Source organism: Mauremys reevesii, linkage group 1 (assembly GCF_016161935.1).
Source record: "Mauremys reevesii isolate NIE-2019 linkage group 1, ASM1616193v1, whole genome shotgun sequence".
In the NCBI taxonomy this organism is placed as follows: Eukaryota; Metazoa; Chordata; order Testudines; family Geoemydidae; genus Mauremys; species Mauremys reevesii.
Window position 1 is genome coordinate 359228225 of NC_052623.1, and position 25375 is coordinate 359253599.

At 52.1% G+C, this 25375-nt stretch overlaps 2 protein-coding genes across 4 annotated transcripts in view; both read left to right on the forward strand.

The window, feature by feature from the left end:
* The first annotated feature begins 1015 nt into the window (after positions 1-1015).
* LOC120380663 (C-type lectin BfL-2-like) lies at positions 1016-24170 on the forward strand. The gene is made up of 10 exons (XM_039498637.1): positions 1016-1075; positions 1172-1276; positions 1359-1490; positions 1788-1865; positions 2902-2957; positions 9305-9384; positions 9922-10016; positions 14700-14844; positions 21829-21945; positions 24103-24170. Exons 1-10 carry the CDS (start codon positions 1016-1018, stop codon positions 24168-24170), a joined length of 936 nt encoding a protein of 311 aa, XP_039354571.1.
* Positions 2481-25375, forward strand: part of LOC120395891 (C-type lectin-like) — a 116959-nt gene continuing 94064 nt past the window's right edge. For all 3 annotated transcript variants that reach the window (XM_039520695.1, XM_039520693.1, XM_039520696.1), the window contains exons 1-2: positions 2481-2559; positions 7077-7081. The gene's annotated coding sequence lies outside the window, so the exon portion shown is untranslated. The remainder of the gene's footprint in view (positions 2560-7076; positions 7082-25375) is intronic.

Consider the following 25375-nt stretch of genomic DNA (forward strand, 5'->3'; position numbering starts at 1 on the left):
TAAAATGCTATCACACAATCTGCATTTTAACACAGGAAATGCAAAGCGCGTGTGTAGGGACAGAAAGGTTAGGAGTGGTGGTGGGGGGGAAGTGCTGCAGTGGTGAGCCACCCCCCATCCAATCCAAGCTTCCAGAGACAGGTCCCAAGCGAGCTGCAGCCCCCCTCTCCTCCAGCATGCCCAGCCCTTGTTCCCAGAAGCCAAGCCCAGGCAGGGACTGGAGCATCGCTGCTGCACCCCCCATCCGGGCTCTCTTGCAGGCCCTGCTGTGCTGCCCAGAGCAGAGACCGGGAGCAGCCAACTTCAGCTGTATGAGGATCAGTTTCCTCCCACTTGTTGCCCAGGAGTAGTATACGGCTCGATAGCATTCATCACCAGGCATTTTTGACAGGTTTCCATGCCCCATTTAGGGCTTTTATCCTGCCTTCCCAACCCGTTTCCATTGGCACCCAAGTTTGGTGCCATCGGCCATTTTGAAAACATTTGTGTGTGTGTGTTTGACTAGGGGAAGTGTTGTGTGTGTTTGTGTTTGGATACATTGTGGGAATAAGGTTGAAATAATAGAGTGAGAGAAGTTTAAAGAAAGCTTGGGTAAGGTTTACAGAAAAAAAGAAAAGAAAGGTTATTTGGATGTGACTGAGTAAGGAGAGAGGATGGTAAAGGCAGGTTATTCAAGAATAGAAAGGGGGGGAGCAATAATAGAGTCTGTGTTACTGAACACGTGCAGAGCGAAACATCCTACCCCAGTGACTGTCAGTAGTGAAATGATAACTGTCCTGGGTGGCTAGCCCCTCCTTTCGGTGGATCAATCAGAGGCTGTTTTACAGCTAGGTCACAGAATGCACTTGTTAAACCAATCCTGTAGTCCCAAGATTTTAAACAAGAGCCTTTTAGAAATGAACTATTGTGTGGTGGGTTATTTGAAAAACTCTAGCCAATGAGCATTTGGCCATGTGTATAAAAACACGTATTTTTGCGAGCGGGGCTTTAAACCTGGGAGCCTAGACACAAAGACATGTCCATGTACAAGACACCTACAGCAGCCAAGAAGCCGGAATTGCCCCATGGTGCACCAGTACGTGTTCAGAAGAGAAGGCCTCTTTAGGCTTATTTTGCTAATGAGGCAGGACCATTGCGGAACCCCGTATTTCATCCTGAAATTGAACCAAAGAAAGAGGAAGACTTTATGGAGCCACGGCCATTTGAAAAAGAGAAAAAGGATAAAGTGCGAAAAAATTTGTTGTCGGATTTGGAGAAAGCTGACTCGAAGGCAGAGGTAAGACCCTTTTTATAATAAATTAATGAAAAATTACAAATGTTTTATAAATATTGATGGTTAAATGTTTTTTTTGTTATAGGTAGGAATGGAAGAAGAGCCTGTATACGAGGACATGGCAACAAAGGGACCGTCGGAGGATAGCGATGTCGAGAACCAACTGATAGACCCTGAGTCATGGAAAGACGCGGCAAAACCAGAAGTGCATGAGGAGGTAAAAGCAGCTTAAATTATTTGAAAGAAAAGAAATATATCTATGTGAGCCACTGGTTAAACGTTACTACATGGTTTTGCTTAATAATAGGTTGCTGAAACAATGATGGACGGAGCCCCGGCAGGTGGTGATTCAGAAACAAACGACACAGACTGGGTGTGCAGCGAGCGGTTGTCAACTGTAGAAACAAAAGAACATGATGAAGTAAAAGCTACTTAGAAAATCTTGAAAGAAATATAAGTATAAACATATATAAGGGGAGGTTAAACAAGGCCATATGTTTGTGTTTAATAACAGGAAGGTGGCATGAGACTCGATGATGCGTCAGCCGGGGATGATGATGACGATTCAGAATCAGATGAGGGTACGATTGAGGTAGCATGAATAGACTGTAGGCCTTTTTTATTTTTAAATGATTGCAACAAAGAATTTAAAATGTTTTATTTTGTTTTTGACAGACATCTTCAGAGGATGAAGAGGATAAAGAGAGGCGGCCTTGGAGCAGAATAACCGTGATATGCACCTGTTGTTTTTGCATGAAGCAAGATTTACAGAAAAAAGAGTCTGTAGTTTTAGATAAGAGCATGCTTGCTTGTGTCAATAATTTCTCAGACGGAATTGCTGTGTTCCCAGTTATTATTCCTGGCACCGTCTGGAGAGAAACAGTTAAGTTACCACTGCTTTGTGTTCTGAAAACCCTGGGTAACACATGTGTTCTCTGGGCCCATCCATCTGCCTCAGCGCCTGCCCCAGCGCCCCCTTCCCAGTGCCAGGCTGTGACTCAGCAGCAATAACGCTCGCCCTGCCAGCCACGCCAGGGCATCTCAGGGGCAGCAGGAAGCTGAGCAGAAGCGGGGGCAGATTGTCATCTCGTATCTGTGTCGTCACTGGGTTTGAACGGTCACATCTGGGCCAGTTCCAAATTCACCCTCCTCCTCCCCGCCCCCCGTGGGCCCTCCCCCCTGATGGGCTATAAACCCCCCGGGAAATCATAGCCTGGCACAGGCTGAACTCCAATACCCAGTGCTCTGGACCAGCCACCTAGACAGACAGACAGACAGACAGACAGGTAGGTGAGTCCCTGCCCGGTCCAGTCCCTTCTCCCCTCTGTGCTGGGTGCTGGGCACTCGGTGGCAGCCAATCCCTGGGACGGGGCCTGGTGATCGCACTTGCCCTGTGTGAGCTGCCTGGGCCCTGGGACAGGGTCTACCCAGCTCTCCACCACCCGCAGCCCTGCCCCCTGCCCTATCCCCCATATGGACCAGAGCTGAGCGTCCCATCCCAGGGAGCAGTGCCCAGGGCCCCACCCTTCCTGGCTGGCACTGAACTGGGTGTCTTCCCCATTTGTGACTCCTGACAAATGATCCCCTGCAAGGTGCTACCTGGCATCTCCCCTTGTCCCCCCCACCAGGGTGTTGCACAAGCCCTTCCAACGCCTACCTTGATGGAGCAGAGAGGGCAGAAGGGGTGGGGGAGCTTCCACAGCAGATCAGGGAGGGCAGGAGGTGTGGGAGAGCCCCACGACAGAGAAGGGAAGATAGGAGGGGTGGGGGATGCACATGGTAGGGAAGGGAGGGCAGGAGGGGTGGGAGGAGCCTCAGTGCAGAGCAGGGAGGCAGGGAGGGGTGAGGGAGCCCCCTTGACAGAGCAGAGAGGGCAGGAGGTGTTGGGAAGCCACCATGGCAGGGCAGGAGGGGTGGGAGGAGCCCCATGGAAGAGCAGGGAGGATAGGAGGGTTTAAGCAGCCCCCACATCAAAACAGGGAGGGCTGGAGGGGTGCGGGAGCCCCCACAGAAGGGCAGGGAGGCAGAAGAGGTGAGGGAGCCCCCAGAGCAGGGCACGAAGGATAGGAGGGTGGGGGAGCCTGCTCAGAGGAGCATGGAGGGTGGGAGGGGTGTGGGAGTAGCCACGGCAGGGCAGGAAGGATAGGAGGGGTGGGGGGAACCCCCTCGGTGGAGCAGGCTGGTGTGGCAGGAAGATGACAAACAGGCTAATCTCCACCTAAGCTCACCCTTGCTGAAGCCGTGGGGTAACACGGGGACCCACAGCTCTGGGTGTCCCCAGTGGAACATTCCAACCATGGGGCGGGTTTGTTTCCAGTGGGGTCCTGCAGAGATCAGTTCTCGGCCCTACACTAGTTAACATTGTTATCAGTGACTGTCAGGATTCCCTCCCTACTCTAAACTCTAGGGTACAGATGTGAACCCTCACATGAAAGACCCCCTAAGCTTATTTCTACCAGCTTAGGTTAAAAACTTCCCCAAGGCACAAATCCTTCCTTGACCTTGGATGGTATTGCTGCCACCACCAAGTGAGTTAGACAAAGATTCAGGAAAAGGACCACTTGGAGTTCCTGTTTCCCCAAAATATCCCCCCAAGCCCCTTCACGCCCTTTCCTGGGGAGGCCTGAGAGTAACCAAGGTGAGCACCGACCAGCCCCTTGGGTTTTTAGGACACTAAAAACCAACTAGGTCTTTAAAACAGAACTTTATTATAAAGAAAACATAAAAGAAACCCCTCTGTAAAATGAGGCTGGAAGGTAATTTTACAGGACAGTCAGATTTAAAACACAGGATTCCCCTCTGGGCAAAACTTTAAAGTTACAAAAACAGGGATAAACCTCCCTCTTAGCACAGGGAAAAATCACAAGCTAAAACAAAAGATACTCTAATGCATTTCCTTGCTATTACTTACTATTTCTGCACTGTATCATTCAGTAGCTGGATTACTTGCTTGGTCTCTCTCTTTGTCTCCCGAGAGAACAACAACAGCCCAAACAAAAACCTTCCCCCACAGATTTGAAAGTATCTTCTCCCCTTACTGATCCTTTTGGTCAGGTGCCAACCCGGTTATCTGAGCTTCTTAACCCTTTACAGGGTAAAGGAGGGATTTTATGCTACCCTTAGCTGTATGTTTATGACAGTGACCTGGAAGGAAACATAAATCCATCACTGATAGGTCCATGGGTCCAGATTTAATGCATCCGAGGGTGCTGAGGGAATTGGCTGATGTGATTGCAGAGCCATTGGCCATTATCTTTGAAAACTCATGGCGATCAGGGGAGGTCCTGTATGACTGGAAAAAGGCAAATATAGTGTCCATCTTTAAAAAAGGGAAGAAGGAGAATCCTGTGAACTACAGACTGGTCAGCCTCACCTCAGTCCCTGGAAAAATCATGGAGCAAGTCCTCAAGGAATCAATCCTGAACCACTTAAAGGAGGGGAAAGTGATCAGGAACAGTCAGCATGGATTCACCAAGGGCAAGTCATGCCTGACTAACCTGATTGCCTTCTATGATGAGATACCCGGCTCTATGGATAAGGAGTGGATGTGATATAGCTTGACTTTAGCAAAGCTTTTGATACGATCTCCCACAGTATTCTTGCCAGCAAGTTAAAAAAGTCTGGATTGGAGGAATGGACTGTAAGGTGAATAGAAAGCTGGCTAGATTGTCGGGCTCAACGGGTAGTGATCAATGGCTCCATGTCTAGTTGGCAGCCGGTTTCAAGTAGAGTGCCCCAAGGGTCGGTCCTGGGACCAGTTTTGTTCAACATCTTTATTAATGATCTGGATGATGGGATGAATTGCACCCTCAGCAAGTTTGCAGATGACATTAAACTGGGGGGAGAGATAGATACACTGGAGAATAGGGATCGTGTTAGGAGTGACCTAGACAAATTGGAGGATTGGGCCAAAAGAAATCTGATGACATTCAACAAAGACAAGTGCAGAGTCCTGCATTGAGGACGGAAAAATCCCATGCACTGCTACAGGCTGGGGAACGACTGGCTAAGCAGCAATTCTGCAGAAAAGGACTTGGGGATTACAGTGGACGAGAAGCTGGATCTGAGTCAGCAGTGTGCCCTCGTTGCCAAGAAGGCCAACAGAATATTGGGCTGCATTAGTAGGATCATTGCCAGCAGATCGAAGGACGTGATTATTCCCCTCTATTCGGCACTGGTGAGGCCACATCTGGAGTATTTCATCCAGTTTTGGGCCCCTCACCACGGAAGGGATGTGGACAAATTGGAGAGTCCAGCAGAGGGCAACGAAAATGATTAGGGGGCTGGGGCACATGACTTACGAGGAGAGGCTGAGGGAACTGGGATTGTTTAGCCTGCAGAACAGAAGAGTGAGGGGGGATTTGATAGCAGCCTTCAACTACCTGAAGGGGGGGTTCCAAAGAGGATGGAACTCGGCTGTTCTCAGTGGTGGCAGATGACAGAACAAGGAGCAATGGTCTCAAGTTGCAGTGAGGTAGGACTAGGTTGATTATCAGGAAACACTATTTCACTAGGAGGGTGGTGAAGCACTGGAATGGGTTCCCTAGGGAGGTGGTGGAATCTCCTTCCTTGGAGGTTTTTAAGGTCAGGCTTGACAAAGCCCTGGCTGGGATGATTTAGTTGGTGTTGGTCCTGCTTTGAGCAGAGGGTTTGACTGGATGACCTCCTGAGGTCCCTTCCAACCCTGATCTTCTATGATTCTAACTTTGCAGGTGGTACAAAGTTTGGGGGAGTGGTAAATAATGAAGAGGGCAGGTCACTGATAGAGAACAATCTGGATCTTCTGGTAAACTGAGTGCAGCAAACAATTTGCGTCTCAGTATGGCTAAATGTAAATGCAGACCTCTAGGAACACAGAACACAGGCCAGACTTACAGGATAGAGGCCTCTATTTTGGGTACCAGAGACTCTGTAAAATATGTGGGGGTGGATAACCAGCTGAAGATGAGCTCCCAGCACAATGCTGTGGCCAAAAGGACTAATGTTAACCTGGGGTTTAAAAACCAGAATCTCAAATAGGAGCTGTCACGGAGTCCCTGGGCGATTCTCTGGAACTAGTCCCTACGAAGCCAGTCAGGACTCTGGTGAAGCCTCCTCTCCCTTGGAGCAGACTGTCTCCAGGGCAAGAAGCTCACACGGCTTCACCTTCCTGGGTCTGACCTTGGAGCATTCAGCATCCTCTGCCCCTCCATGCGCTTCCCCCAGTGAGTCTGCCCAGGCGGGGTCCTGGGGAAGCCAGAGGGTCCTGCACCCCCACTTCACAGTCAGACGTGACTCTCAGCCAGCCAGTAACACAGAGGTTTATTCGATGACAGGGACACGGTCTAACACAGAGCTTGTAGGTACAGAGAACAGGATCCCTCAGCCGGGTCTATTTTGGCGGGCAGTGAGCCAGACACCCACATCTGCCCTCACTCCATGTCCCCAGCCAGCTTCAAACTGACTCAATCTCCAGCCCCTCCTCTCTGGGCTTTGTTCCTTTCCTGGGCCAGGAGGTCACCTGATTCCTTTGTTCTCCAACACCTTCAGCTATCACCTTGCGGGGGGAAGGGCCCAGGCCATCAGTTGCCAGAAGACAGAGTGTCGGCCATTTATGTGCATTGGCCCTTTGCTCTGCAACAATTACACCCCCTTATCCCACTACCCAGAGACTTAGGAAATGCATAGAGGAAACTGAGGCACTCCTACATTAAGAAGAATCCCACTTTGTCACAGGAGCAGAGAGGTTATTTTACCTCTGTGTTTGGCAGTGGTGCGACTGCTGGTGGAATCCTGTGCCCAGTTCTGGTGTTCCCGGTTCAAGACGGATGTTGATAATTTGGAGAGGGGTCAGGAAAGAGCCACAAGAAGCATTAAAGGATTAGAAAACCTGCTGTGAGAAAATTCCTCCTCTACCTTGGTGGGTTCTGTGCTTACTGGCGGATTTGCTCGCCTCACAGATTTACCCTGTGGGTCGGGAAACAGCCCAGAGACCTTCCCCTCTAGTAGAAGCCACAGTCCAGGTCAATTCCTCCTGTGTTTGATCAGGAGTTGGGAGGTTTTGGGGGAACCCGGGCCCACCCTCTACTCCGGGTTCCAGCCCAGGGCCCTGTGGACTGCAGCTGTCTAGAGTGCCTCCTGGTACAGCTGTGCGACAGCTACAATTCCCTGGGCTACTTCCCCATGGCCTCCTCCCAACACCTTCTTTGTCCTCACCACCAGACCTTCCTCCTGATGTCTGATAACACTTGTACTTCTCAGTCCTCCAGCATGATGCCTACTCACTCTCCGCTTCTTGCACACCTCTTGCTCCCAGTTCCTCACACGCACGTCCTCTCCTCTGTCTCCCTGGTTCCCTTTGGCCTGACTGGAATGAGTGCTTTTATAGCATCAGAGGGGCCTTCATTAGAGTCAGGTGCTTAACAGCCTCACCTGACTTTTAGCAGGTTAATTGGAGTCACGTGTTCTCATTAGCCTGGAGCAGCCCCTGCTCTGGTCACTCAGGGAACAGAAAACTGCTTCTCCAGTGGCCAGTATATCTCCCTTCTACTACTCTGCTGTTCCCAACTGGCCTGGGTCTATCACACTGCCTTACAGTGCTAGACTCAGGGAGCTCAATCTGTTCAGCTGAGCAAAGAAAAGGTTAAGGGGTGACATGATTCCAGTCTGTAAATACCTACATGGGAACAGCTATTGAGCAATGGGCTCCCCAGTCTAGCAGACGAAGGTGTAACACGGTCCAGTCCTGGGAGCTGAAGCTAGACAAATCCAGACTGGAAATGTGGCAGAAATTTTTGCCAGTGAGAGTAACTGGAACAACTTCCCCAGGGTCGTGGTGGATTCTCCATCACGGGCAATTTTAAAACCGACACTGGATGTTTATCTGTTACGGGGGTGGGTGGCCAGGCTCGTCCCGTGTGTGTCCCCTGAGCCCTGACCCTGGGGCCGTCTCTGTCTCCCCCCTTCCTCCCCCCCAGCACAGCCCTGCACGCGGCACCCTAACGCCCTGCGGAGCTGTGCCCAGCGCTCTGCCCCTCCGGGAGCTGGGCCCAGCCTCCAGTTCTGTGTCCAGTCCCTGCTGGAGCATCTCTCTGCAGGGCGGCTCTCCCATTCGACCCCTTCTGCTAATAATGGTGCACGGGGGTCCCAGTCCCCACCATGGGCTGCAGTAACTATAACCCTGCCCCTCCCCCTCCCCACCCCAACCACGCGGTGTTGGCTTTCCAGACACCCATTGTCCCTGGAGCTGGAGATCTGAGTGTGATTGGAACACCTGTTAGTGGGGAAAGGCCCCAGGGGTGGGGTCAGTGGGTGTTTCATGTACCAGGTGCTGGGTGATAACACAAAAGGCTCCATGTTTCTAACACTAAACCGGCTCTCTAGTCAGAGAACAATTGCAGAGGTGCTGCACCTGCAGCTGGCATTCCAGCCACGTGCACACAGACTGGCCTCCATCCTGGTGGCACTGGGGCCTCTTCCAAACTCTCCCCCCTGTCGCCTGTGCCCTCCCCCCAAGTTCCATGTAGGTGGCTACCGAGGGGACCTGCCAGCCCCAGCACTGGGGGAGAGAGGGACAGCGGGAGATGGCAAATGCCCCTTCTGAGAACTGCTTTGCTCTGCAAATGGGACCCTGTTGCCTGGGACCCAGGTCCCATCTGAGTGACCACGGCCTCCCTGCTGACCCCTGGCTCCTCCCCACCTGCAGCCCTGGTTTGGGGAGTCCCTGGAGATGCTGCTTGCAGAGCCCAGCCACTGAGGAGCTGGGACCTGTCTCCCTGCTGAGTGTCCAGTTCTGTCCCTGGGGCCCGGCTCAGTGAGGGGTGGAGGAGGAAGGGCCCTTCGGACCCAGGCAGATGGGCTCCGAGCTTGGTGCCCCAGGGCTGGGGGATGGGATCCCTCTCGGGGCCCTTCCAGCCCAGCCAGGTGCTTTAGCAAACAGCCCCAGGATCTAGGCACCTCCCCCTGGGAAATGCCCCATGGGGAGGGGAGGGTCGCTCTGGGGGGTGTCCCAGCCTCTCATGGCCCCATCTCCCTGGTGTGTTTTCTCCCCAGGGGAAGTGAGAAGATGGGGCCAGTAGCCTGCTTCAGCCTCTGCCTCCTCGGCTGCCTGATCTTTAACCCCTCGATGGCCGGTGAGTCCCTGCCCGGCCCCTCGGGAAGTGAATTCATTTCCCTCGTCGCTCCCAGAGCCACTGCCCATCTCCTGCTGCTGGGGGTCACTGCCCGGGGGGAGCCCAGGCCCTGCGGCCCCTCCCCAGGGAGCGGGTGAGAGAAGGTGGGTGAAAGGCCCCCCAGGGTCGGCTCTTCCCATGAGGATTGGGTGGGGTCAGTCCCTGGGCAATGGGCGCTCAGCCCCCGTCAGCTCCAGGCTCCCACCCCACCCTCCCGTGGTCCCCTCCCACTGGCCGGCCGTGTCCCCACGGGGTCCCTCTCCAAGGGCTGCTCATGGCTCCGCTCCAGCCCCAGCTTCTCCCCCATCCGGCCTCTGCTCCCGGCTGGGCTGCCCCAGTCCCTGCACACTGTGTCTTTCTCCTCAGACTGTCCCGTTCCCTCCCCTGCTGGGACATGGCTCCACCCCGTCCCTCTGTGCCCCCAGGCCAGAGAAGAAATGGCTCTGCCTCTCAAACAGCCTCTAACCACTGTGTTCTGTCCCCTCCCTCTCTCTTCAGGGGTACAGGCTGTGTCCTGTCCCGGGTGCTGGCTGCCCTTCCAAGACAGCTGCTATCGATACATCGCCCAAGAGAAAAACTGGAGAGATGCTGAGGTGAGAGGCTGGGGGCAGCAGAGCTCAGGGGTCCTGGGCTGGAGCTGGAGGCTGGTGGGGTTTAGGGTGAATATCAGAGTAAGTGAGTTGGGCTGGGCTGGGGAATCAGCTCCGGTGGGAGGGCCGGGGGAGGGTTGCCAACTTTCTAAGTGCACACCCCTGCCCCGCCCCTTCTCTGAGGCCCCGCCCCCAATTGCTCCACCCCCCATCCTCTGTCACTGTCCCCCACCCTCACTCACTTTCATGTGGCTTGGGCAAAGGGTTCAGGTGTGTGGGGTGGGTGAAGGCTTCGGCCTTTGGTGCGGGCTCTGGGGTGGGCCCAGGGATGAGGGATTTGGGGTATAGGAGATGGCTCTGGGCTGGGGCAGGGAGTTGAGGTACATGGGGGGGGGTATAGACTCTGGGCTGGAGGTGTAGGAGGGTGCTGCAGGTTGGGACTATCCACAATGACTGCAATATCTTTCTTGAGTGGTAACAGCTAATTTTGACCCCATCATTTCATATGTGTATTTGGGATTATATTTTTCAATGTGCATTACTTTACATTTATCCACCTTGAATTTCATCCACCATTTTGTTGCCCAGTCACCCAGTTTTGTGAGAAACCTCTGTAACTCTTCACAGCCTGCTTTGGACTTAACTATCTTGAGTAGTTTTGTATCATCTGCAAATTTTACCATCTCACAGTTTAATCCTTTTTCCAGATCATTGATGAATATGTTGAACAGGACTGGTTCCAATACAGACCCCTGGGGCACCTGACTACTTACTGCCCTCCATTCTGAAAACTGACCACTTATTCCTACTCTTTGTTTCTGATCTTTTAACCGGTTACTGATGCATGAAAGGACCTTCCCGCTTATCCCATGACAGCTCACTTTGCTTAAGAGCCTCTGATGAGGGACCTTGTCAAAGGCTTTCTGAATATCTAAGTACACTAGACCCACTGGATCCCCCTTGTTCACATGCTTGTTGACTCCCTCAAAGAATTCTAGTAGATTGGTGAGGCACGATTTCCCTTCACAAAAACCATGTCGACTCTTCCCCAACAAATTATGTTCATCTATATGTATCTGGCAATTTTTTTCTTTACTATAGTTTCAACCAGTTTGTCCGGTACTGAAGTTAGCCTTACTGGCCTTGAATTACAAGGATTGCATATGGAGCTTTTTTTAAAAATTGGAATCACATTCTCCAGTCATCTGGTACAGAAGCTGATTTAAATGATTTAAATGATAGGTTACATACCACAGTTGGTAGTTCCGTCAGAACTCTTGGGTTGATACCATCTGGTCCTGGTGGCTTACTGTTTAATTCATCAATTTGTTCAAAACCTCCTGTAATGATAACTTAATTTGGCACAGTTCCTCAGATTTGTCACTGTCATAAATATGAAGGGAAGAGTAACAACCTTTATGTATGAAGTAACATAAAATCCCTCCTGGCCAGAGGTACAGAATCACTTTACCTGTAAGGGGTTAATCAGTTCAATTAACCTAGTTGGCACCTGACCAGAAGGACCAATGGAAAAGAAGATACTTTCAAATCCAGGGGTCGGGGGAGGTTTTGTTTGTGCTCTCTTTGTTTTGTTCCCTTTCTGGATGGTAAGAGAGACCAAGCAGGTAAAACATTTCCTGAAAACATACCTGAAATACTTGTGGCACCTTAGAGATTAACACATTTATTGCAGCATAAGATTTCGTGGGCTACAGCCCACTTCATCAGATGCATAGAATGGAACACACAGACAGGAGATATTTATACATACAGAGAACATGAAAAGGTGGAAGTACACATACCAACTGGAAGAGTCCAATCAATTGAGATGAGCTATCATCAGCAGGAGAAAAAAACCTTTGAAGTGATAATTGAGATGACCCATAGAAGGTGTGAGGAGAACTTAACATAGGGAAATAGAATCAATTAGTGTAATGACTCAACCATTCCCAGTCTCTGTTTAAACCTAAGTTAATTGTATCTCATTTGCATCTAATTTGCATATTAATTCGAGTTCAGCAGTCTCTCTTTGGACTCTGTTATTGAAGTTTTTTTGTTGCAAAATTGCCACCTTCAAGTCTGTCACTGAGTGGTTAGAGAGGTTGAAGTGTTCTTCCACTGGTTTTTGAATGTTATGATTCCTGATGTCAGATTTGTGTCCATTTATTCTGTTGTGTCGAGAGTGTCCGGTTTGGCCAATGTACATGGCAGAGGGGCATTGCTGGCACATGATGGCATATATCACGTTGGTAGATGAGCAGGTGAACGAGCCCCTGATGGCGTGGCTGATGTGGTTATGTTCTATGATGGTGTTCTCTGTGTGTTCCATTCTATGCATCTGAAGAAGAGAGCTGTAGCCCATGAAAGCTTATGCTGAAATAAATTTGTTAGTCTCTAAGGTGCCACAAGTACTCCTGTTCTTTTTGTGGATACAGACTAACACGGTTGCTACTCTGAAACCTGAAATGATACATTTAAAAATACAGAAATTATAAGTAAGGGCAAGGAAATGCGTTAGATTATCTTTTGTTTTAGCTTGTGAATTTTCCCTATGCTAAGAGGGAGTTTTATTCCTGTTTTTTGTAACTTTCAAGCTGAGCCTAGAGGGGAATCCTCTGTGTTTAAATCTTTTTATTTCCCTGTAAAGTTACCTTACATCATGATTTTGAAGGTGTGATTTTTTTTCCTTTTTCTTTAAATAAAGTTCTTCCTTTAAGAACCTGTTAGATTTTCAGTGTCTTAGGGACAAAGGGTCTGGTCGGAACTCACATTATTCTCAAGCTTCCCCAGGAAAGGGGGTGAATGGGTTTGGGGGAATATTTTGGGGAACAAAGGACTCCAAGGGACTCTTTTCCTGATTTTTTTGTCTAAATCACTTGGTGGTGGCAGAAATACTGTCCAAAGACAAGGAAAGGATTTGTGCCCCGGGGAAGTTTTTAATCTAAGCTGGTAGAAATAAGCTTAGAGGGTCTTCCATACAGGTTCACACATCTGTACCCCAGAGTTCAGAGTGTAGAGGGAACCCTCATAGTCACCTGAAAAGAACGGCTCAGGTTTGGGAATCTCTCTCACATCCTCAGCCATGAAGACCAATGCAAAGAATTAATTTAGCTTCTCTGCAATGGCCTTATCATCCTTGAGTGCTCCTTTAGCATCTCGATTGTCCAGGGGCCCCACTGGGTGTTTAGCAGGCTTCCTGCTTCTGATGTACTTAAAAAGTTGAATTTAACTTCCACTTTTTAAAGGATGCCTTTTTGCCTCTCACTGCTCCTTTTACTTTCTTGTTTAGCCTCGGTGGCTGTTTTTTGGTTCTCTTACTATGTTTTTTAATGTGGGGTATACATTTCAGTTAAGTCTCTATTATGGTATTTTTAAAAAGTTTCCATGCCACTTGCAGGGATTTCACTTTTTGCGCTGTACCTTTTAATTTCTGTTTCACTAACTTCTTCATTTTTGTGTAGTTCCCTTTTCTGAAATGAAATGCTACCTTGGTGGGCTGCTGTGGTGTTTTCCCCACCACAGGGATGTTACATTTATTATGTTTGTAACCCTTCTGTCACGTGGAGCCAGCAGCAACAAGGGCCGGGTTTCGTTTCAACAATACAACACAGAACCGTCTCGAGCCCCCAGCCAGTGACCTGGGACAATTACACACAACCCGGGGGCCTCTAACCGGCAGTACTTCCCCTCTCGCAAGCACTGAGTCCGAGTGTAGCAAAACATTTTAATAAAAGGAGGAAAAAAATCAGCATTAATTTGCATATTAATGCAACTAGGGTTCATAAACACAAATGACCCACCCCCAAGTAAGTTGGTCCGTGTCCTTTTCCCCTCAGGTACTTAAGCTCAGCAATCCAAATGCCCCATTAACATTCCCATCCCTTCTCTGTACCCCACTGACAGTTGCTGTCCTTGGCCAAGGCAGCCCCAGAGTTCAGAGGTTCATCCGCAGAGTTTACCTCCCACCCTGCATGTGTGTGGGGGCTAAGGGGGCACCTTACACGCTGCACTGCTGAGGCACTCGATTGTCACCACAACGGTCGATTGCGGCGTGTCTCTGCGGGGCTCTGCTCTGGCCCTCGCCACCAGCCTGTCTGCCCGTCGCTCTGCTGCCCACTTGCCATGCCTGTTTCATTGCTGTGTAGGCTTCCGGGCTTGGCTGGAGCCCGGGCTCCAGGACCCTGTGAGACCTGCCAGGAAATCCCCTCGGCCAGGGCTGCACTGAGCTCATGTGGTGCTAATTGCTCACGGGCACAAGCCGAGCGCCTGGCAGTGTCCGAGTGCCTGGGTCAGCACCGTGCCCTTCATCCGCCCCACCCGTGCTCTCCTCCCAGCATGACAGCGGGTGGGTCTGGCAGAGCCATGGCCCAGGGCAGGCCGGTGCTCAGAGCAGAGCCCAGGAGCTGGGGCGGGAGGGATTGGGTGACGCCAGCAGGGCACAGGGTGGCTGTGGCTGTGCTGCGCGGGGTGGGGGCTGGGAAGGTGAGTGGGATGGAGGGAGGGAGGCGGCTCTACCTGCTCCCCCCATTGGTCCTGGGGAGGGGAGAGGCACTACCAGGGGGTCCTGTCCCCTCACAGCCCTTGCTGCCCGGGGGAGGCAGGGCCCCAGAACAGAGCTGGACTCGCTCCTGCTGTTCCCTGCCTGGGGGAATGGGGGATAACTAGCTCTGGTTTCTCTTCTCCCAGGCTGAGTGCCAGCACCACTGGCCCGGGGCCCATCTCGCCTCCATTCACAGTGCTGAGGAAAAGAACATGCTGGCCCATTACGTCAAGCCGGACTCCACAAAGAAGATTCACATCTGGATCGGACTCTCAGACACTCAGAAGGTGAGTGCCCGGTGCCCGCTCTGCCTCTGGCAGCCCCTCCCCAGCCCCTGGGCTCTGGGTCTCTGCTCAGTGAGGTTGTTGTTTGGGGCGGGGGTGGCGCCAGAGCAGGATTTCCATTGGAACGGGGTGAAAAGCGGCTGCAACCACCTGGGTTTTCAGTCACAGGATCGATCCCCAGCGCCCGGTGCAGAGTATAAGCTGCTGTTACTAATATTCACGTTCGTGACACTAGCGCCCAGGGACCCACCACACCGGGGGAGGGGGAGCTCTCCAGGCCAGTCTCTAGTCCAGCAAACAGCCTGGCATAGGCACCGACTTCCTGATTTCCAGTGGGGGGGGGGGGGGCTCGATCTCTGCTCTGCCAAGACCCTGCCCCCACGCCACCCGCTCCCCCGAAACCTCACCCCGCCTCTTCCTGCCCCCACTCCACCCCCTTCCCCAAACCCCACCCCTTCCCATAGTTGGGACCCTCCTTCCAGATGGTGCTGGGGTCGCCTCTCGCACTGAGGTGGCCTCTCCGGGGGAGGGAACTCCAGTTGCTAGGAAAAGGCAGGTGTTAGTACTGGGAGATTCGATCATTAGAAACGTAGATAGCTGGGTCTGTGATGACCGGGAGAACCGTATGGTGACTTGCCTGCCTGGTGCGAAGGTTGTGGATCTCTCGAGGCATCTAGATAGACTTATGTGTAGTGCTGGGGAGGAACTGGTGGTTGTGATACATGTAGGTACCAATGACATGGGGAAGGGTAGGAGAGATGTCCTGGAAGCCAAATTTAGGCTGCTAGGGAAGAGACTGAAATCCAGGACCTCTATGGTGGCATTCTCAGAAATGCTCCCAGTTCCACGCGCAGGGCCAGGTAGGCATGCAGAGCTTCAGAGTCTCAATGCGTGGATGAGACGATGGTGTAGAGAGGAGGGGTTCACGTTCATTAGGAACTGGGGAAACTTCTGGGATGGGAGGAGCTTATACAGGAGAGATGGGCTCCACTTAAACCAAAGTGGAACCAGACTGCTGGCACATAAGAACATAAGAAAGGCCGTACCGGGTCAGACCAAAGGTCCATCTAGCCCAGTATCTGTCTACTGACAGTGGCCAATGCAAGGTGCCCCAGAGGGAGTGAACCTAACAGGCAATGATCAAGTGATCTCTCTCCTGCCATCCATCTCCATCCTCTGACGAACAAAGGCTAGGGACACCATTCTTATATCATATCCCCCCTTAGTCTTCTCTTTTCCAAGCTGATGAGTCCTAAGCAGCCTCTTTAATCTCTCCTCATATGGGACCCTCTCTAAACCCCTAATCATTTTAGTTGCCCTTTTCTGAACCTTTTCTAGTGCCAGTATATCTTTTTTGAGGTCAGGAGACCACATCTGTACACAGTATTCGAGATGTGGGCGTACTATGGATTTATATAAGGGCAATAAGATATTCTCCGTCTTATTCTCTATCCCCTTTTTAATGATTCCTACATCCTGTTTGCTTTTTTGATCGCCTCTGCACACTGTGTGGACATCTTCAGAGAACTATCCACAATGACTCCAAGATCTTTTTCCTGACTCGTTGTAGCTAAATTATCCCCCATCATGTTGTATGTATAGTTGGGGTTATTTTTTCCAATGTGCATTACTTTCCATTTATCTACATTAAATTTCATTTGCCATTTTGTTGCCCAGTCACTTAGTTTTGTGAGATCTTTTTGATGTTCTTCACAATCTGCTTTGGTCTTAACTATCTTGAGTAGTTTAGTATCCTCTGCAAACTTTGCCACCTCACTGTTTACCCCTTTCTCCAGATCATTTATGAATAAATTGAATAGGATTGGTCCTAGGATTGACCCTTGGGGAACACCACTAGTTACCCCTCTCCATTATGAGAATTTACCATTAATTCCTACCCTTTGTTACCTATCCTTTAACTAGTTCTCAGTCCATGAAAGGACCTTCCCTTTTATCCCATGACAGCTTAATTTACGTAAGAGCCTTTGGTGAGGGATCTTGTCAAAGGCTTTCTGGAAATCTAAGTACACTATGTCCACCGGATCCCCCTTGTCCACATGTTTGTTGACCCCTTCAAAGAACTCTAATAGATTAGTAAGACACGATTTCCCTTTACAGAAACCATGTTGACTAGTGCTCAACAGTTTATGTCTTTCTATGTGTCTGACAATTTTATTCTTAACTATTGTTTCGACTAATTTGCCCGGTACCGACATTAGACTTACCGGTCTGTAATTGCCGGGATCACCCCTAGAGCCCTTTTTAAATATTGGCGTTACATTAGCTAACTTCCAGTCATTGGGTACCGAAGCCGATTTAAAGGACAGGTTACAAGCCTTAGTTAATAGTTCGGCAACTTCACATTTGAGTTCTTTCAGAACTCTTGGGTGAATGCCATCTGGTCCCGGTGACTTGTTAATGTTGAGTTTATCAATTAATTCCAAAACCTCCTCTAGTGACACTTCAATCTGTGACAGTTCCTCAGATTTGTCACCTACAAAAGCCAGCTCAGGTTTGGGAATCTCCCTAACATCCTCAGCCGTGAAGACTGAAGCAAAGAATCCATTTAGATTCTCCGCAATGACTTTATTGTCTTTAAGCGCTCCTTTTGTATTTCGATCGTCAAAGGGCCCCACTGGTTGTTTAGCAGGCTTCCTGCTTCTGATGTACTTAAAAACATTTTGTTATTACCTTTGGAGTTTCTGACTAGCCGTTCTTCAAACTCCTCTTTGGCTTTTCTTATTACACTCTTGCACTTAAGTTGGCAGTGTTTGTGCTCCTTTCTATTTGCCTCACTAGGACTTGACTTCCACTTTTTAAAGGAAGTCTTTTTATCTCTCACTGCTTCTTTTACATGGTTGTTAAGCCACGGTGGCTCTTTTTTAGTTCTTTTACTGTTTTTCTTAATTTGGGGTATACATTGAAGTTGGGCCTCTATTATGGTGTCTTTAAAAAGGGCCCATTCAACTTGCAGGGATTTCACTTTAGTCCCTGAACCTTTTAACTTTTGTTTAACTAACCCCCTCATTTTTGTATAGTTCCCCCTTTTGAAATTAAATGCCACAGTGTTGGGCTGTTGAGGTGTTCTTCCCACCACAGGGATGTTGAATGCTATTGTGTTATGGTCACTATTTCCAAGCGGTCCTGATATAGTTACCTCTTGGACAAGCTCCTGTGCTCCACTCAGGATTAAATCTAGAGTTGCCTCTCCCCTTGTGGGTTCCCGTACCAGCTGCTCCATGATGCAGTCATTTAAAGTATCGAGAAATTTTATCTCTGCATTTCGTCCTGAAGTGAAGTGTTCCCAGTCAATATGGGGATAATTGAAATCCCCCACTATTATTGGGTTCTTAATTTTGATAGCTTCTCTAATTTCCCTTAGCATTTCATCATCACTATTACTGTCCTGGTCAGGTGGTCGATAATAGATCCCTAATGTTATATTTTTAATAGAGCATGAAATTTCTATCCCTAGAGATTCTATGGAACATGTGGACTCGCTTAAGATTTTTACTTCATTTGAATCTACATTTTCTTTCACATATAGTGCCACCCCTCCCCCTGCATGACCTGTTCTGTCCTTCCGATATATTTTGTATCCTGGAATGATTGTGTCCCATTGAGTGCTCTCAGTCCACCAGGTTTCTGTGATGCCTATTATATCAATATCCTCCTTTATCACAAGGAACTCTAGTTCACCCATCTTATTATTTAGACTTCTAGCATTTGTGTACAAACACTTTAAAAACTTGTCCCTGTTTGTCTGCCCTTTTCTGATGTGCCAGATTCTTTTTTATGTGACTGTTTAGCATCTGATCCGGCCCTTACATTATCCTCTTCTGTCCTCTGCTCCTGACTATACCCTGGAGATTCTCTATCATCAGACTCTCCCCTAAGAGAAGTCTGTGTCCGATCCACATGCTTCTCTGCAGCAGTCGGCTTTCCCCCATCTCCAAGTTTAAAAACTGTTCTACACCTTTTTAATGTTTAGTGAAGACTAAGGGGGGACATGATAGAGGTATATAAAATCATGAGTGATGTTGAGAAATTGGATAAGGAAAAGTTATTTACTTATTCCCATAATACAAGAACTAGGGGTCACCAAATGAAATTAATAGGCAGCAGGTTTAAAACAAATCAAAGGAAGTTCTTCTTCACGCAGCGCACAGTCAGCTTGTGGAACTCCTTGCCTGAGGAGGTTGTGAAGGCCAGGACTATAACAGCATTTAAAAGAGAACTGGATAAATTCATGGAGGTTAAGTCCCTTAATGGCTATTAGCCAGGCTAGGTAAGGAATGGTGCCTCTAACCTCTGTTTGTCACAGGGTGGAGATGGATGGCAGGAGAGAGATCACTTGATCATTGCCGGTTAGGTTCACTCCCTCTGGGGCACCTGGCATTGGCCACTGTCGGTTCTTATGTTCCCTTCCTGCCCCACTCCACCCCTCCCCAAACCCCACCCCGCCTCTTCCCGCCCCGCTCTGCCCCTCCCCCAAGGGCGCCCCTTAGATGACTGGTGCCTCCCCATACTGGTCTAACGGGGAGGTCACATGTCCCCCCCCCAGCCATCCCTCCCCCGCACCCAGCCCAGGGCCGCCGCACTCTCCCCATCCCACGTTACCTGTGTGTGTGGGGGGCCGGGGCAGGGACCGTGTCCTCCCACGGTCCCGTCCCGCGCCCCGGCACGTTCCGCCGCCCCTCCTGGTCGCTGCTCTGCAGCCGGACAGAGCCTGGCTGGGCAGGCGGCTGCTGCTCCCTGCCCATGGGGGTGGGGGAGCTCCGGCTCCCTCCGTCCCTGCTCCCGGCACCCGAGCCCAGACCGGGAGCAGAAGCCGCCTCCCCAGCCAGGCTCCCAGGCAGCTGCCAGCCCGCTGTGCAGCAGAGCAGCAGGAGAGGGGCTGGTCCCGCCCCTTCCACGCCCAGCCCTGCCTCCACCCCCCCCTTCCCACCCCGTCCCGCCCCCCGTCCCGGAGCCTCCACGGACTCTGGGCCTGTGCAGGCTGGTTTCCAGGCCAGGCTCAGTCAGTGTCTCTCCCTGGGGCCCTGCCCAGCCGCTGCTGTTCCCCCATAAACCCTGCACAGAGCTGCCCCAGGCTGCAGTGTCTGACAGTCACAGCCTGCTCCACATGCTGCTCCCCGGCTCCTGGAGCTGCCCATTGTTCCTCGGTGGGTTCCTCTGCATCCAGCGTCTCTGCTGCTCCGGGCTCACTGTGCTGCTTGTCCCCGAGCCAGGCCATGGCCAACCCCTGCTTGTTAATCCACACTCCCAGCTGCCGAGGCTGAACGGGACGTTTCTGAGAGCTCAGGGCTGGGCGCACGTGGTGGGTGCTGCTGGCCCTGCTGGCCGGCCGGCAGCCGCAGAGCAATGCCGCCGGTGGCACCGATGGGAGACGGGGGAGCTCCGGGGGCAGCACTGCTGGGCAGCACAGACGCACCCTGCTGCAGCCGCTCCTGTCTGGCCCCGGAGCGCGGGAGAGGCTGGTGTTTTGGGGGGTGGGGGAGGGTGACGGCGCAGACTCCTGCACGAGGCTCCCTCCAGCCCACAGGCTGTCGTCATTTGCTAAACACGCCCGACTGCTCTTGGCCTCCTCACTTCTCACCGTGACAAAATGCCAGAGACAGAGACCTCCTGGGCCACGTCGCAGCCTTTCACCGCTCGGGGGGTCCACTGAGCCCGGGGCAGCATCAGCCTCTGCCCCTCGGCAGCTCCCCCTGCACCCGCCCACGGAGGAGCTGCCCACGAGGGACACGGCCCCGTACAAAACCCTGGGGAATTAATAACCCAGAGCTCTGTTCAGGGACAGGGAAGGGGGGATCAGGACCCACCCGAATCCCTGAACGCATGGACAGAACAAGGGGATCGTCACCAACATTCCCGGCTCCTTCCATCGGCTGAGGTGCTGGCAGCCCACTCCAGGCGCATACGGCTTCTGCTTCCCTCCCCAGCAAACAGCCCAAGGGACACACGATAGAGGCGGGGCCGTGGGCTGTCAGGATTAATGGTCGGAGCAGGAGCAGGACGCGGCTCCAATACAAGGGTCAGAGCCGGAGTCAGGCATTAAGAGCCAAGCTGAGGGTCAGAGGCAGGAGGGGACCCAGGCGGCACATCAAGGGTCAGAGCTGGAGCCCAGGGGCAGGGTAAGGAAGTCGGGACCAGGAGCAAGCTGAGGCGGCCAGGACTGAGCAGGAGCAGGGCTGGGAAACAAGCAGGAGCAGGAGGAGGAGCAGGGCTGGAGCAGGACAGGAGCACGGCGTGGAGCAGCAGGCACAGGGAGGATGGCGGCCGTGGCATGAACACACGGAGCAGCCCGAGAGCTGCTGGGCTAAGAGCCGGCCAGCTGCCCTTCCTGCCCAGGCAGGGGGTGCAGTCAGGTGGGCGGCCTGCAGCCGGCTGGCTGCGCTGGGTGGGTCGCCAGGTGACTAATTCTGCTGCAGCCCCTGATCCCCGACAGTGCGACCCCCAGCTTCATCCAGCGCCCCCGTGCCCCAGACCGACCGCCGTGATCTCTGCAGTGGGGAGCAGAGTAACTCTCCTGTGGATGGGCTTTGGGAGTGTCGTCGCGTGGGTCTGTGCACACGAGAGAGACCGGGGGCAGCAGCGTGGGGCTGCGGGACAGCGCGTGGGATGACGCTGCAGGTGCTGCCTGTCGGGCTGTGCTGGAGATGGACGTGGAACCTGAGGGCAGGTCGGGGTGCGCTCTCCTTGGCGATGTGGGGATGGCAGGGTCAGGGGGTGCTGGAGACTCTCCCTTCACTTGCTATTTTCATCCTTCGGAGGGTTGGGCAGGTCCTGGTGTAACTTCAGCTGCCAGTAAATGTAGCCCTGGTTGTCAGCGCTGAGATTTCATAGCAATGATCAGTGTCTCCAGGGTCACTGGGCAGCCTCTGTCCGTGCCCTGCCATGGCCCCTCACCTCCGGGGCACGTCTCTAGCTATGTAACCTTGGGTTTGACAGGGGCTCTGCTCTCCTTTGTCTCTGCAGGTGACTGGAGGTGGTCAAGACTGGGGGTGGTCAGATGAATCCCCGTTAAGCTTCAGAGCTTGGGATAAAGGACAACCTGATAATAGTTTAGGAATCGACCACTGCACAGTGTTATTTTACAATACGGGTAAGTTGGCAGCTCAGACCAACATGAACCTATCACCCTGGCAGTGCTTTGACAACACGGGTCCTGAAATTCTGATGTGGGCTGGCCCCAGCACGCTCTGGAGTGCAGATCCTGGCTCCTCTCTCTTCCCTGCCCCATGCTGGGAGGGCAGTCAGGAGTGAACCCTTTGTCTCACCTGGTAAAACTGCTGCCTACCAGCTCCCCTGGGTCAGTTCATGTGTCTGCTCCAGTGACAGGCAGGAGAGAGATATGCACACGCGCGCGCACAGACACACACATCCCCCCCCCGGCCCCAGATGGGGACTCTGTTGAGCTGTTAAAGGGTGATGGCTCGGAGTCACTGTTGCACCCCTGCTGTGCAAACACTGATCTACACAATGATGTGGATACCAGAGCTGCATTTGTCCCCCTCGTGGGGTCGTGTTACTCACAAGCATTTGCACACACACCGGCTGCTTGTGTAAGTTCCAAATAGCCCAGACGGTGACAGAAGCTAGCCCAGTGGTTTTCAGCCTTTTTCTATTGGTGACCCCCTTCGCACGGCCAGCCTCTCAGTGTGACCCCCATTATACATTCACAATGAGAGGGGTCATTTCATTGAATGGGGATTTGAACTTTCCCAGGAAAGCTCAGATGTGGGTTGGCGTCTCCCAAAGTCCATTGTCCATTAAGTGTTCCTTGACTGGGCACTTACTGAGAATAGTCCCTTCTCAAGAAGCTGACCAAATGCTGCACTGAGTGTACTGAGAATCAAAATACATTGAGATACAAGTACAGAGCCCATATTCATAACTTCAATGACAAAAATGATACACACATACAGACAGCATCATCATAACCAGCAAATCAGAACTTTTTCATAGTTATTGCACCTCCTTTGTACAAGATTTGGTGCAAATATATAACAGTGGTTGCAACAATGATCGATACAGTCATAGTTTATGTCAATAACATCTCAACAGGGCCTGCAGTGCCAGTGGGTGTGGGGAGTGATGAGCAGCTCTGGGACTCTCAGACCAATTCCATTTATCACTGGGACAGGCCTGGGCATGCCATGAGCCGGGTGTGTTAGACAGTCACACGCTATTGTAACAAGCAGCCCATTGAGCACTGGGCTCTGTAATAATTGATTCACATTTTACTAAAACATTAATTCTTTGTTACTTTTATAAACTATTCCAAAATTGCACCCAAAACATTATGTTAAAGGAACATGAAAGTCCCAAAGTCAAGGAAGTGCCAGACTAAGGCTGCCCATGTAACCTTAACGGAGCCCCTGGTACATGTGCATCATGATATGGTTTTGAGTCACAGGCTCACTGTCCATCAGGCCTGGTGCCGGCAGATGGGCACAGCCAGGGCCGCAGTCACTGGACGGGGATAGAGTCAAACAGCAGCAGAAACCCGCACCCCAGGGAACAGGGCACTGAGAATGGCCTATACGCCCCCCCCGCGGAGCTCCCTGCTGGGCCTGGGGTGCTGCTGAGGGGCTGAGCCCACCCAGCCCAGCCCCAGGACTGTCCTTCCCTGGGCGCTCTCTGGCCTGGCTACGCAGGAATCCGACTGCCGGGCAGCCCCCGGGCACGGGCACAGACACCCCCAGAGCAGAGGGGTAACGGGGTCTGAGGGAGGAACGTGCTGCTCTGTGCACAGCAGGCCGGTGACACTGACTCCTGGGACAGGGACACATCCCCTCTGCATGGGGGCTGAGCCCTGCCTGGGACAGAGGTTCCCATGGGTGCAGCCAGACCCAGGTGGGCAGGGCATGGAGGGGGCCTGGCTGGGGGCAGCTCACTCAGCAGGGAGGAGGCAGCAGCCCAGTTCCTGAGCAGGTGCCCCAGTCCCGGGGCAGGGCTCTCGCTCTCTCCTCTGCCCTCTGGCTGGGGTGGGGGCACATGGGGTGTGTGAGGTAGGAGCAGTAGCACATGGACCAGGCGTCTCCCCTTTCACACTGAGCCTTGGCCTCTCTTTGCAGAATGGGGCTGCCCCAATCTGGGGCGCTCAGGGCTCCATCCCACCCTCCTCTTCCTCAGGGCTGTGCACAGGAGCTGGGATCTTCTGCAAGGGGCACGGAACGGGGCGGGGGAGGGGTCACTGTAAGAGCAGGAACGGCCCAGCCTGCCCCACCCTACGGGTCATTTCTGTTTTTCTTTCCAGATTATCAGAAATGGCACGATGTTCACTGTGAAGAGAGATACCCCTTCATTTGTAAGCGCAAACCCTAGGGGAGGCAGGTCGCTTGCCCCTGGGGGCTCCCAACACCTGGGCTGTGACTGAATCGGGTCCCTCCCTCTCCCCGCGGAGACCAGATCCTGTGTCCCCGGCTGCAAAGTCCCTTCTGCAAAGCATCACTGAGTTACGCTGTGTCACTCCCGCTCTGCTCTGCCCCCTTCTCTCCCTGTCGCACCCACGCTCTGCTCTTCTCAGCAATCTCAGCACAGTGCAGTGATAATAAACTTTCCCTCGAACATTGAGCTCAGTGCATGTGAGAAAGTAGATAAGGAAGTGTTGTTTACTCCTTCTCATAACACAAGAACTAGGGGCCACCCAATTAAATTAATGGGCAGCAGGTTTAAAACAAACAAAAGGAAGTTCTTCTTCACACAGCGCACAGTCAACCTGTGGAACTCCTTGCCAGAGGATGTTGTGAAGGCCAAGACCATATGAGGGTTAAAAATAGAACTAAATAAGTTCCTGGAGGACAGGTCCATCATTGGCTATTAGCCAGGATGGGCAGGGATGGTGTCCCTAGCCTCTGTCAGAAGCTGGGAATGGGCGACAGGGGATGGGTCACTTGATGATTCCCTGTTCTGTTCATTCCCTCTGGGGCACCTGGCACTGGCCACTGTCAGCAGACAGGACACTGGGCTGGATGGAACATTGGTCTGACCCAGTAGGTTCATTCTTATATTCTTATGTTCCCATCTGACATCCAGACAGTCCTGAGGGTGAGGGCTTCATGGCTCGAGAGGGGCCAGTTAAGGCAGCTCTGAGGCGCTTTCTGTGAAAAAGAAGAACCAGCAGCAGCAGCAGCAGCAGCAGCAGCAGTGGGGTGTGTCCAGGGGGCCCCCAGGGGTCTGAGGACCAAAACCTGATGTGGAGGAGGAGAGAGGTGCCAGTCCAGGCAGCAGGGGAGAGCCAGAGCCAGCAGGCAGCAGAATGAGATTCTCTGTACAACTCCTGGCCTGATCCGCTGCCGCTTTCAGTCAGTGACGCTCCCCTGCCGAAAACCAGCTGAGCTCCCTGGCACCAGCTGAGGACCTGGCCACTGAGCTGCCCGGCCTCTCCTCTGAGCTGCTGCTCCACAAACTAGCGTAGACAATACGCCGTCGTGTTACAGTGCGACAGGAAGGGCTCCCCCGCAGCCAAGAACACAGGTGCATCCACCCAGATTGCACATCACCCCCTCCAGCCTCCCCGCCCCCCAAAG

What these genes read in the sequence shown, in the direction of transcription:
- LOC120380663 (XM_039498637.1), top strand. Translation starts at nt 1,016, where the DNA reads ATGTCCATGTACAAGACACCTACAGCAGCCAAGAAGCCGGAATTGCCC. An exon ending in CAGATGAGGGTACGATTGAG is followed by an intron (nt 1,866 to 2,901) that starts GTAGCATGAATA and finishes CCCCCCCACCAG; the next exon opens with GGTGTTGCACAAGCCCTTCC. An exon ending in CTTTAACCCCTCGATGGCCG is followed by an intron (nt 9,385 to 9,921) that starts GTGAGTCCCTGC and finishes CTCTCTCTTCAG; the next exon opens with GGGTACAGGCTGTGTCCTGT.